The sequence below is a fragment of the Myiozetetes cayanensis genome, unplaced genomic scaffold, assembly GCF_022539395.1.
Source record: "Myiozetetes cayanensis isolate MyiCay16 unplaced genomic scaffold, myiCay2020 scf4, whole genome shotgun sequence".
Classification (NCBI taxonomy): Eukaryota; Metazoa; Chordata; class Aves; order Passeriformes; family Tyrannidae; genus Myiozetetes; species Myiozetetes cayanensis.
In genome coordinates this window covers 24,471,839-24,485,438 of record NW_026087631.1, presented here as the reverse complement: position 1 = coordinate 24,485,438, position 13,600 = coordinate 24,471,839, and the positions used below count along the sequence as shown (strand labels likewise).

Genomic DNA, 13,600 nt, shown 5'->3' with positions numbered 1-13,600 from the left:
TGTCAGTTATACTTCAGACTATCCTTCTTCTGTATTATTATATTTTAGGGTCTTGTGTGTTTGGTTGCAGTATCCTTCTTGAAGTCAATTGTGTTGCCATATTCTCATGTGGCTGGACCTCTGTCACTTGAATTTTTCTTTTCAGTCTTTTCCTTCACTGTTTCATATGTTCTGGTTTTGTTAATTTTGTGTTCTTTTGAGAAGGGACGTTTTTCTATATACTTGGTTCAGTTTTCCTATGCCCACTTATTCCCCAGATTCCTCAGTTGAAGCTGTTTTCTCTCCCAGCATTGAGAGTACCTGTGGTAGAATTAGTGCAGTAGCCTCTTAGCAAAAATGAGAGACAGGTTCTGAGGGAAAGACTGGGGTGAATGAAGTAAATTTTGTGGCACCAGCCTATAGATTTGGGATGTGAGGAGCCAGGTCTGTGCCCAGATTTGTTTAATAATGATACCTACTCCTGCCTTCCATTAATTTGTCTGATTTTTGAAAGCACATGTTTGTATTTTTGGCATCTGCAATACACTGTAGTGAGTTCTGCATTTAGAAGATAAATGAGTCAGAGCCAGGAGTTCAGTGACTGACCAGTGCAGGTGCCCAGAATTTCTTAGATGAACTGTCAGAATGGAGACAGAAATCTGAGATTGTTTTCTTGAACTGGTTTTAAACTGTAAGGCCATTTCCAAGGCTCGGCATTGGTTGCTTGATTGGAGAGAAATGAAAACTTTTAAGAAATTCTCCATTGCTCCAAGCATTCTGGCATATTTGTTAGGTATAGTTGGAGTGAATTGTTTACCAGTTCCTTTTGCACAGTTTTTTCTATTCTGTGGGCTAACATCTACAATTGTTAATATGTACTCACAGCTGTGACATGACCATTGTTCTCCTCAGATTTTGCCTGATGATCCAGATAAGAAACCCCAGGCCAAGCAGTTGCAGACCCGTGCAGACTACCTCATTAAATTGCTGAATAAAGACCTTGCAAGGAAGGAAGCACAAAGGCTTGCTGGAGCAGTAAGTAAAATTTGGCATTCATTAGTGAAATAAAACAATATGCTTCTGGGCGTGTCAGCTGATCCTTTTCTTTTTTTAGTTCTGTTCTTTTTTATTTGTGTGGTATTACTCTTTTGCTAATCATAGTACATTAGACTAATTCATTGCAAGTTTCACACTGTGTTATTCTCTTATAATTTGTGTGTATTCTCTACTGTTGCACTATGCTTTGTCTCCAGTCCTGAAAAAAACAGTGGTCATCAGTGGCAATAAATAAAAGGAACCCTCTCTTTGATGTAAAAACAAATCTTTTTTTTGCAGCTGTAGTGCAAAGATGCTTATTAAGGAGATCAATTTGCTTTCAGGGCAATTCAAAGAGGAGGAAAGCAAGAACTAAGAAGAATAAGATGCTAAAGGCTGCAAAAATAAAAGAAGAAATAAAAAGTGATTCTTCACCACAGCCCTCCGAAAAATCTGATGAAGAAGATGATGAGGATAACAAGGTGAACGTCTTTCACACAGTAGAGATGGCTATTTAGTTTTTCCTATTAGTTTCAGTTTGTACTTTGTCTTCTGCTTGGCTTAGTAAAATTAAAGCACCTGAACATCATCCATTTCCTGTGGTCACTACAACTGATGTTGTATCAGTACAAGGACATGGAAAATTGTATCTATTCTAATTATAAACCAGTAATGGAGACGTTACGAGTAGTCTTCCAAATTTTTATAAAAAATATTATAATCTAGTTACCAGAGATATTGCTCAGTTTCAGCATTCTTTAAAGATTTCAACACTATTTGATAGAAATGGAAACCCAGTGTGACACACAATTGTGAAACTAACTGTTTTGGCTAATGTTATAACTACTGATAGTGATTCTTAAGGTAAAGTTCTTTTATTCAGGCTCTGGAAAATCATCAGGCTTGATTAGAATGAGCATCAAGAAATTGTATTTAAAGGCTTGCATGTGAGAGCTCCTTTATGCATCATGGCTCTCATTATCCAAAAAGACTGTTTTACTGGCTGTTTAACCTTTCTGTGTTCTGTTACTTCTGGTATTTCTTCAGGCCTCTGCTTTTGTTAGATCTTTTTATTGCTGTCACCTATCACAGGAAAACCGGTAGAGATAAAAATTTAGGGTCATGTCATAGCTAATTTTGTGATTTTGAAAGTAGTTGAAATAAATCAGTGGAAATCTGAATGTAGCAATAATATACTCCCTACTAGCTTCAAAGTAAACCATTACAAACCATTATAATTGTCAACTTGTTATAAAGGAAAAATTATTTCCAGAAAAACAAAGTTAAAATTTATTCAGTGTTAGAAGGACCATGATAAATCTATAAAAAATAGTAATTTTCAGCTAAAGCATTCCTGTATGTATTCAAATTGTACAATGAAAAACAAAATCTAAAGCCAGAGGAAAAAAAATTCAATGTAGACTGTCTTATGTTAATACCTAGAATAATTTACCTGAAATGAAAGACTTAAGAACTGTATGTGTTAACTAGTTTTCAGTAAATTAACGTGGGCAACTGAACCCTAAAACTAAGCAGATTTAAGGGTTCAGACTACTTAAAAATAAGTGTTAAGACTTCATCTCTGCTCAGAAGACACTACCAGCCAGTTGATTGACTTATTGTGTTTTGGGAAATTGTCTAGAATGCTGTCCTCTTTTGTGTATTTAATAACAGATATTTATCACTTCAGTACTTTTGGACAGTGAGTATCAGTTGCACTCCTGAAAACTGGGCTATATACAAGAGATACCTAAATGATTGGCCTCAGCTACGTAGCTGCCATACTATATGCAGGATTTAAAACTTACCTGTTTAACTGCTAGAATTATCAGGAAACTTTTTAAGTCATTGGATTGTTGCTAGAAAGTTTCCATGATACCTAAACACTATCTAAGTGTTCATACCTCACCTAAATACTTGTTCAGTTCAGGTATTGGACGTTCCTTCGTCTGCTTTTCTGCAACATTTTCTATATGTGCCCTTCCAGTGTGTGTTTAAATAGATTATTGCACCTGTGTTGCAATACTCATGTTATTTACTATTGTATTTTTCTTGGGTCTGGAAGGATTTTAGTTTCAGGCCTTATATGTGAGAATTGTCAGGCCTTATAAGTGAGAATTGTGAAGTCATGAACTGAGATTTTCTCTTTCAAACAGTTAAATGGGCCCCTATCAGACAGTCTGTAACTAAGGCTTTTTAGCCTAGTAAAACAAACAGCTCTGGAAAAGAGAAATTCAGGACTCTGTTAACCTTCTCCTGTGAATGTTTAATATGGGATTGGTAAAAAGTTACTGGGAAAAATATAACTAGATCAGAGGTCTTCTAACATGCCCATCACTTGAATGTCCTGACCAATCAGCTCAGTTTTGCAAGACCTGCCTCGTTTTAGATTTTAGCTCTTCAGAGTCTAAGTACCTTTAAAGGGACTGAATTTGAAGTTAATTCTAAGTTAAATGGACACAGTTTCTCACACCCACTGCCTCTGCCATGTCAGTACTTGCTTTGTCACATCAAGGAAGTGAGTGCATAGTTCTCATCTGTCTTTGCAACTGCATTCAGTTCTCTTTGATAGATGTTCAATCGTATGTCCAGAAAGAAAAAATGCACAGATAGAAAGTGTTTTAATCTGATGGTTGTGAAACTTGTATAGATAGAAACTCAGTTTGATGTGACATATATGCTTGCATATTGCAGGATGAGATTGTTTCAGTGAAACATCCACATAAAAAATTTAAAGCAGAGAAAGAAAATGAAGAAAAGCCTGAGCCAGATACTGGTATAAAGAAGGAAACTGAAGAAAAAAGAGAGACAAAAGAAAAGGAAAATAAGAGGGATTTGAAAAGGGAGAAAAAAGAAAAAGAGGATAAGAAAGAATTAAAAGAAAAGGATATTAAAGAAAAGAGAGAAAACAAAGTAAAGGAATCTACACAGAAAGAAAAAGAAGTAAAGGAAGAGAAGGTAACTAGGTTTACTTGTCTTACATAGCACTAGAAAAGGCCACTAGGTTTATGTGAATGATTTTGAGATTAAAAGGTGTTTTTAGATCTGATCAGCTGTCATTTCATTAAAGTCTTTTACATAATTTGAAGTTTTATTTTTCCTACCTGAAACCATGAGGACAGGGACTTGAAGTGGGAAAGTACATCTTCAGTGATACATCGCTTAGTTGGACTGAGAGTACAAGTGTGTGCAGAAATTAACGTTTTCCACGTTCCATTTCCATCCCATGGAGAAAGTAAAATGTACTGTCATTGAATGTCAGCATAGATTTTATTCTTATTACTGAAGAGAATGCAGTAGTTATGGTGAGCGTTGCATATTATAAGGTAATTCCAGAGCCAAAATAAAGTGTACTTAAATATTTTTGTATCTTGTTCTTAGGTAAATGAAATCAAATCTGAAAATAAAGAAAAAACTAAAAAAATTCCATTGTTGGATACTCCAGTTCATATTACTGCAACTAGTGAACCAGTTCCTATATCAGAAGAATCTGAAGAACTGGATCAGAAAACTTTTAGTGTGGTAAGTCCCCTTTTGATAAGTCAGATTATATTTATACTTAAGTTTATACTTAATAGTCTAAATGAGGACAATTTCTGATATTCTTGATGCTCTTACTGGGCACAGTAAGACAGGTGATCTTTCCCAGGTGAAGTCTCAGATCAATAAATGCTATTGACAGTGTACAGAAAGAATTTTTTAATGCATTCCAGCACTTTTATTTTGCTTTTTTACTGTATTTACGCGGGATAGTACAAGAACTTATCCTGTTGTTTGCGTGATGAATGAACTCTACAGATACATCCTCAGGAGTCACTTGTGTACCCTTCTTCTTAAAGAGGAGACATGAATGAACTTAAAAGCAATTTATAGAGTCTCTGGCTTCACCTTATCATGTATGCTTTTCTTCTTTGTAAGAAAGCAAGAAAAATTAGGTTTCAGCACTGTCTCCTGAAGTATTGCAGACTTAATTTAGTAGACACAGGAAGAAAAAAATGCTGAAGCGTTAGAAATACTTTGCTTAGGTAATGTCTGTGACACTAAAATAATTCTGTTTAATCACTACTTCTGACTAAGAACTGAATTAACATTTGAGAATAATGCATGTACACACAATTTATGGGAAGTTTTATAGGTTGGCTGGGTCCATCAAAAAATTATCAATGAGTTGCTTTGAGCAGCTGCTCTCCTGTTGTGGTTTTGTCGTACAGATTTCACACATTTGTGTGTGGTTTTGCCAGTCAGGTCTGTTGGGGCTGTTGTGGGTGCTGGGTGTGACATGCCAGTAGGATTCTCTTGACTATTGTAGTGCCTGGTCTGAACATTCCAACTCACTTGTGATTTTCAGCATTGGCCTTGAGTAATTCAGGTGAATATGTTTGTGTGGCTAGAAAATCTTAAGTTATATTTTTCTGATCACTTCTATATTTAAGAAGTGCACTTTAGAAGCTGTTTTTTTTAAAGGCTACTTTAATCTGTGGCTAATGCGGTATGTAACCCGAATGCTTAATTAATTTAGTGGCATGAGCTGGCAATGGAACAGCTTCCCCAGTTTTTCTGAGTTGTCTCTAGATGCTTACATGGTAATGGTAATGTTCCATTTAATTTCATTCCAGATATTTGTTTGTTTTTTCTATGTTTGATAGTGTATACGAAAATGGCATGGGCGGTTGTTCTGGAAGGCACATTTATCATCACCTACCATGGTCAGGTGCAGTCTAATTAAACATTTAACTGCACTTTTAAATGGAAATTCCTACTGTGGGTTTTTCAGGCTGAACTTCACTGATTATGACAAGCAGAATATGCATTTCATGTTTACCATGCCACTGTGCTTTGATAGTATTCCTAAGCAAGTGTCTCTAATTTAAACCATGCCAACTGGGTTTATCTGGATTTATTATTAAAACATTGGATTCAAAGTGTGAAAAGTCAAGAATGCACAATCTTTATCTGAGTTGACATCGCTGTTTTTGCTGGTCTAAGCATCCCTTTTATTCAGCCACATTTCCAGTGCTGTGTCCAGTTCTGAGCCTCTCGCTTCAAGAGGGCCATTGAGGTACTGGAGTGTGTCCAGAAAAAGACAGTGGAGATGGTGAAGGGTCTGGAGCACAAGGTTTATAAGGAGCAGCTGAGGGAGTGGGGGTGTTTAACCTGGAAACAAGTAGGCTCGGGAAGACCTTATTGCCATCTAAAACTACCTGGAAGGAAGTTGTAGCCAAGTGGAAGTCGGCCTCTTCTACCAGGCAACAAGTGACAGGACAAGGAGAAGCATCCCAAGTAGTGCCAGGAGAGGTTCAGGTTGAATATTAGGGGAGATTTCTTCACTGAAAGAGTGGTTAAGCATTGGAACAGGCTGCCGGGAGGTGATCATGTCACCATCCCTGGAAATGTTAAAAAATTAACTGGATGTGGGACTGCATGGGCATGCTGGTGTTCAGTCAAAGGTTATACCTGATGGTTTTGGAGGTTGTTTCCAACCTTTATGGTTCTATACCCTAATTAGCTTTCCTCTAGGTAGCACAAGTTCTGCTAGTATCTGCATAGGAGTGAGGTTTGAAGAATGTTCGTAGAAGCAGTTTTTATCCTTTGCTGGGTGCCAGGTGTAATTGTTGCAGGAAGTATTTGTTTGAGATGTACTGAAAACTCTCCTATTTGATTTTGGCATTGAGTTTGTATAGCTTTCTAGGTGCTCAAAAGAACAACTCTTGTCCTACATGATTGTGCTCAAAGTTTTAATCGTAAAATCCATTTGTAATAAGTCCTTTTCCTCAGAAATCCTGTATATTAAATTAGTGCTTGTGTGGCATTCCCACCATTATGGCGAAGGGAGCACACGAGATTCGTAGATGCTCGTGGTCAAAAAGAATGACAGAAGTCAGAGAGTCTGCAAAAGTTTACAACTTTTTTTAGTAAATGACACCTTTGACGTGGAAATTGATACATTAGTCCCTGACCTGCCACATTAGCCCACCACAGTGGTTTTTGTACAGAGGCTTGGGGGGAAAGGGGAGGGAGGGAGAGAGAAAGGAGCACACGGTGGGGAGAAAGGGAAGGAAAAAGAGCAGTCAGCAGTCCTGGCTCCAGCATGGATCCAGCGAGGTATCCAGGGCCCTTGGGGTGCCCGCACACCTGGGCTTTGTGGGGGAACCCTTTTATAGATAAGTTTTTCCCTCCTTGGAAGTCAGATTTCTTGCTATGCAGATCAGTGACCATGGGCAGTCGGCTCTTCCAGGCCTTACTGGAAATGGTTCGGAGGGCTTTGTGGGTCGTCTTGTCCCCCTGACAGTCCATGCCTCAGCTTCAGTCCTGTGCCTGCATTATACTGTGTTGTGCTTATCTTCAGGAGCCAGAACAAGGATGTTTGTCCCAGAAAAAGTGCCACCCTAACTCTGTGTGGTTTCCTTCTCCAGCCACAACAATCCTTCGCTGGCTCCACAGCTGTCCAGCTATCAGAGTTTGAGACGTACACATTAGGGCCCTTATCTTCTAGGCTTCTACACCTTGATATCTGTATTTTATACAGTCTTTCATAGATAATGAATGTCCAACTTGGTTTATAATACAACTTGTTCCAAAGGGAACTTGAAAAACATTTTCAGGCGGTGTGAGAAAGTCTTGTGTTTCATTTGACTTGTAACAATATTGTCTTTGCCTGCATATATATATATATATATATATTACAGTAAAAGGTGGATCATGTTTTAGGATATTTTTTTCCTTTTGAGTTGATATTTTTAATCACTTAAATAATTTTTTCCATGTTACAGTGCAAAGAAAGAATGAGACCTGTCAAAGCAGCATTGAAACAGCTGGATCGACCAGAGAAGGGCCTTTCTGAAAGAGAGCAGCTGGAACACACTAGACAGTGTCTTATCAAAATTGGGGATCACATTACTGAATGTCTAAAGGAGTACACAAATCCTGAACAAATTAAACAGTGGAGAAAGTAAGTTATTTATTCTCCTTAGGTTTGCTTGAAAAAGGGAAATCTGTAGTTGCTTCTATGAAGCAGAATAGGTTTTAGGGTTTTAGTTACTTCTCCTTTTTCTGTCTTTCTTGTATCTTCCTGCTCTTTTAAATAAGAATCTGTAGAAAGGTAGTCATACATTGTTCTGACTTTAAATGGATTGACATTAAGCATTTGCTGCACATCAGTGCATTTTGCCCAGTGAGTGAGACATCTCACTGCTTAATGCTGAAAGCAGACACTGAGGAACTCATCACTAATCTTTTGGTAAATGTTATATTTTTTAAGTAGAAACTTGTAATAGAGCTATTATTCATAATAATGCTACAATATTATATGTATATTAATAAAATACGTATCTCAGCTATCTTTGACAAGAAGTGGTGTAGCTTATTTAAAGTTATAATGGTCTCAGACTCAGCATGGACTGGTTGTCTACTTTTGCAAACTTCTAGACAAAACTTACCATGTTTAAATAATCACAGTGAAGGAGCAGACTTGCTTCCTGAGCCTACAGACTTCAAATATTTCTCAACACCAGTATTCTGTAGACTCAAGCATTCCACCTCCAAATTTGACTAAAAGAATTCTATATATGTTGAAAGAGCTTTATCTGTGATTATAGAAGCAAATGTGTCCTTAAAAATTCTGGCATCTTGACAACAAAAGACCTGATTTGTTCTTCTTTGATTCCTTCAAGCACAAGATTAGGCACAAATTTATTGGTGTATGACTTCCATTGTCTGACACAATTCTCAGTTGGTTTTAAAAGTTTTGACCAGACTTATGAATTCTCCCCAGTATTCTCATATAATAAAGCTTGTTGGTCAAGTGTCTTACATTGTAAGAGAATTCAAGTTTGAAAGAAGTTTTACTGCTTTTTCTTACTTAATTTTTTTATTTACTATGTGGTAAATACTCAGAATTCAAACAAGCATTTAGAAGACATACAGAGATCAATGGCTGCATTTTTAAGCATTTCACAAAAATTAACAGAATTGTTACTAGTACTACTTTCCATGCACTTTGCTCTCTGAAATACTTACAAAAATATTAAGAAGTGACTAATCGTTAAAAGAATCTTTCAAATGTTTTATTTACAGGTGCATAATATTTGTCGTGCAATTAGGCAGCACTGTGTAGATTTTATAGTGTTTCTGGTTTACTAAAATACTGTTCAAATAATTTCAGTTAAATCCATGTTCTGTTGCAAAATATAAGGAAAATGAATTTATGGAAGAATTATAACTTCTCTTTTCTTCTTCCTCAGAAATCTGTGGATTTTTGTCTCCAAGTTTACAGAATTTGATGCCAGAAAGCTGCACAAACTGTATAAACACGCAATCAAAAAACGGCAAGAGTCTCAGGTAATACATTTTTATATATATATATATATATATTTAAGTATTATAACTCTTCCATTAGCTTTAAAGGGTTATAAGGAACACAGAAATACAGTTCAAGTAGCATTTGTGTTTGTAGTATTGAAGTCTCTTTTACTGGGATATATTTCTAGTGCATCCAGATGAACTTTGGGATTTACCAATAAGCTTTTGTACTTGTCTCTTTTAGCAACACAATGACCAGAATATTAGCACCAATGTGAATACACATGTAATTAGAAATCCAGGTAAGAAACCTTAAGTATAATCTTGTGTTAGATATCTAAGTTTTCATGTTTATTTCATTTAACGTATCTCCTAGTTCTGTTTTCCACACTGCTGAGTACCATAAAGGAAGGCTGATTCACAAGGCTTCACTGGTTTGCTGATGAAATCCAGCTGAGTGCAGACTGAAGCTGGCACTTACAGGGTTATTTGACTGTCCTTCAAAAAAATTCAGAAACATTTTTTGTGTTAAATTTTGGGGAGGATGAGAGGTCTGCTCAAAAACTGTAAATTTCTTGGAAATTCTGTGCCTTTTTGTAGGTGTTGTAATGTCACTGCAGTGTAACAAAGAAGTTACTCCTTGCAGTTGTAGTTACATAGGCTGTCTTTTATTGCTACACAAACACTGGTTTTTTTCCTGTGTTCCCACACATGCCTTATTGTATGTAATACTTCTTTTTGTCTTGTGTGATAGAACACTTTGAGTAAATTTTCATGGCCTTAAAATCAGCATCATGTATTTTGGGAATACCACTGGAATTCTGTTGCTGCCATTCTATCTAAAATTGCTCTGCTGGAGGCACCTCTACTCACTGCTTATTTGGACCACACTTTGCTTCATAGGCTGAATGGGGAGGTTGAGAAGTTAAGTTTCCAAGTCCTACACATCTGCATTCCACCATGCTTCCCTCTTACTTCTGGGGCTTCTTCCCATTCACTGGCATTAGAGCATTTGTCTTTCAACTGCTTAGACGTTGTTTTGTTTAAATCATGTCACTTTCATACTGCTTTGCTTCAGACAGGTGGCAGTGCTGTTTGAATTAGGTGAAGTAAAGACTTTATGAGACTTCCTTTTAACCTCTGCTTTATTAAACAGATGTGGAAAGACTGAAGGAGAATACAAACCACGATGACAGTAGCAGGGACAGTTACTCTTCTGACAGACACTTGTCACAATACCACGATCATCACAAAGACAGGCATCAGGGGGACACTTACAAGAAAAGCGACTCAAGGAAAAGGCCCTACTCAGCCTTCAGCAACGGAAAAGATCACAGGGACTGGGATCACTACAAACAAGACAGCAGGTCAGTTTCTCAAGCAGTTTTGAAATGCGGTCAGAATTCCTTTGCTGTTTTTGTAGCAAGCACTGCACCATCTCTTCTGAGCAGTGCAGAATTGCAACAGTGATCTGCCTCTGGTGTCGTTCTGTCTCGATTTGACATAATTGTGGCTCTCACTGTGTTCAGTAACTCTAATATGAATAATTTAATATTTTTTAGATACTACGGTGATAGTAAACATAGAAAATTAGATGACTACAGGAGCAGAGATCACAGGTCTAACCTGGAGGGAAATTTAAAAGACAGCCGGGCTCACTCGGATCACCGTTCCCATTCAGACCACAGGATACATTCGGATCACCGTTCCACTTCTGAGTACAGCCATCACAAATCTCCTAGAGACTATAGGTATCACTCAGACTGGCAAATGGACCACAGAGCTTCGGGTAGTGGCCCAAGGTCACCACTGGATCAGAGGTCTCCTTATGGTTCAAGATCTCCCCTAGGTCACCGATCTCCATTTGAACACTCATCAGATCATAAAAGTACCCCTGAACATACATGGAGCAGCCGGAAAACATAACAAAGACTGACACTTGCTGGACCTTCCTTTAGCCATATACAGTAAACTAACACAGTAATTGCCTTACATGACTTGAAAGATACAGACGGGATATTCTATCAGTAGCAGTATTGTTACTTCTTTCCAGGATGCAAGGTCTGTTATCCCAACAGAAGAAAAATATTTTTGTATTTAAAGTTTATGCTGCACTGTGCTGCAAATGCTGTGGCACTTTTTTTAAGAAATGGAAGATGTTTACTTTTACAGGGACCTCAACACTGCCCATTTCAGACTGGATCTTACTATAAAACTCTTCATGTCAGAGTGGTTTGAGGCTGATAATGTTTTAAGTTATGTTTGTAAACGAACTTTTAAACACTGACCTGTGCTCATATTTCAGGAGGGAATGGGGAGATTATTTTTTTTCTTAGTAAAGAACTCTCAAGGACTTTGTTCACTTTCCAAAGCTACTTGTTTACATTGTACACTGCGACCACCTTGCCGCTTTTCATCACAAGCTTGAATATTTAAATTGTGTACCTATAACTGTAAAATAGCCAGGATTTCTCCTGTTTGTGATCAGTTACAATGCCTTTTTACAAAACAAACAAATAATAAAAAAACCCCACAAACAAATGGCTGTAAATTGTTGTAAATTTATTAAATTAGCTTTTCCCCCCCTCAGGCTTTTTTTGACTGTTCCTTGTCCCACCAACTCAGGCCTTCTTGTCACAAGTATGAAATGAAATCAGTGTACTTACATGTTTCAATAAAAGATCTTGATGGAGTCACTCCTCAGAATGTAAAAATGGGGAAAGGGAACATTTTATTCCACTTAGTGCTCCCTTTATTGGATACTTTAGATACACGTTTTGGGGTTTTGTTTGGGTTTTTTTCCCTATTAAACTGTCAGTGTTGTGATTGTAATGAAATGGTAAGAATGGTAAGAAATACCCAGCTAAACTGTGCTCTGGAAAGCTTTTCAGGTGCATTGGTTTGAAAGGAGGAGTGTTAAGTATCAGAAGACTTCAGTATCCAAATCAGTCAAAATTCATTGTAAATTCATTTGTGTTCCCTCTTCAACATGGGCAATAATGTCAAATGTGCTATGCAGCTAGTTAATATTTTAGAAGATTTGAATTATGAATTTATTGACAGAATTGTTACAATGCACACTGATTGTACATAGATAACTTCTATCTGACAAATTAAATTTAAACTAAAAGGACATGTGGGTCTTGTAGTTTTCTCCTGTGTTTTTCTGTTACTTTTTCTCAGGTTTACCCATAAAAGCATTAAAAGTACTAAACTTTATTCCTTGTGACAACTAGGGAGGATACCTGGCCTGGCCTCATGTGGCAGGAGCTGTATTTGTTGCTCTGGTTTTTCTCTGCTCTTGCAATCTTAAGCATTTTTTCCAATTAGACAGGTTTGTATGAAAGCATTAATATAGAACCAAAAATCTGTCCTCGGAGTATTTTTTAGATCTCAGTGTAGGCACATTAAGTATTAAGCTCATGTAGTGTAGGCTGGGACTTCGTTAATTAATGCCGCTTCATTTCTTAACTCTTCATTTTGACAGGATCTGGAGGGTTTGAGTTGTTCTGCTGTCAAGCTTGATGGCTGCAGCAGTGTTAAGGCAGCGGAGTGGTGTCTGATAAGGTGCACCTTCCAGGGGGGAAAATCTAGAAGTGGGAGTATCTCTGGTCCCTGACCCAATTCTCCCTGCTCAGGAAGTGCTGTACAGATCCATCAGGAGAGCACAGACAGGGCATCCCACAGAGCCTACACCAGTTCAGCTGTTACGGCACTGTGACCTCACTCACTGTGCCCAGTGTCACTGGGGTTGGTCTGCAGGTGTTTGCAGTGAAGATACCTCAGGTCTCTCAAATAATGGGTGGCTGTGATGATGGAGATCTTTGGGAATTAGTCTACTTAGGCTTTGTAACTTTCATTCAATCGTATTTACAGATACACAAATCACATTTGCCTCCATTTAATTTTTCCCCTCTGTTTTGCATTATCAAACTGCTGGTACTTACAATTTAACAAAGATAACATCCATTGCTTATGAGGCCTGTTGTGGTGTATCTTACTATGCAATCCCATATCCTCTGCAAATGAGACATCATTCAGTCAATGCACATAAATTTGATCTTTCCTGTGTTCATTTGTAATGAACAGTCTCCAAGCAGTGTGTCAAGTTCTGAAGCATCCATCAGTTACTAGTGTTGCCTGTCTGTCAAGAGGTTTTGGAAAGTAAAAATTCTGATGATTGCAAGAGAATTCCTCAGACGGCTGTTGATAAAACATTCTGGTGTCATCTACCACACAGGGAAGTCTAAGATTTCCATCTTAATCCCGTTGCACATTTCTAGTCTAC

At 37.5% G+C, this 13,600-nt stretch overlaps 1 protein-coding gene across 2 annotated transcripts in view; it reads left to right on the top strand.

Moving 5' to 3' along the window:
* Positions 1 to 11,853, top strand: part of CHD1 (chromodomain helicase DNA binding protein 1) — a 56,712-nt gene extending 44,859 nt beyond the window's left edge. The window contains exons 29-37 of one of the 2 annotated variants that reach the window (XM_050328477.1): positions 892 to 1,014; positions 1,359 to 1,496; positions 3,709 to 3,972; positions 4,396 to 4,536; positions 7,785 to 7,963; positions 9,255 to 9,351; positions 9,557 to 9,614; positions 10,469 to 10,679; positions 10,875 to 11,853. In XM_050328477.1, coding sequence (XP_050184434.1) covers positions 892 to 1,014; positions 1,359 to 1,496; positions 3,709 to 3,972; positions 4,396 to 4,536; positions 7,785 to 7,963; positions 9,255 to 9,351; positions 9,557 to 9,614; positions 10,469 to 10,679; positions 10,875 to 11,238 — 1,575 coding nt within the window. In that variant the 3' untranslated portion in view covers positions 11,239 to 11,853. The remainder of the gene's footprint in view (positions 1 to 891; positions 1,015 to 1,358; positions 1,497 to 3,708; positions 3,973 to 4,395; positions 4,537 to 7,784; positions 7,964 to 9,254; positions 9,352 to 9,556; positions 9,615 to 10,468; positions 10,680 to 10,874) is intronic. The other variant, XM_050328478.1, reaches the window with a different exon arrangement.
* Positions 11,854 to 13,600: the final 1,747 nt, after the last annotated feature.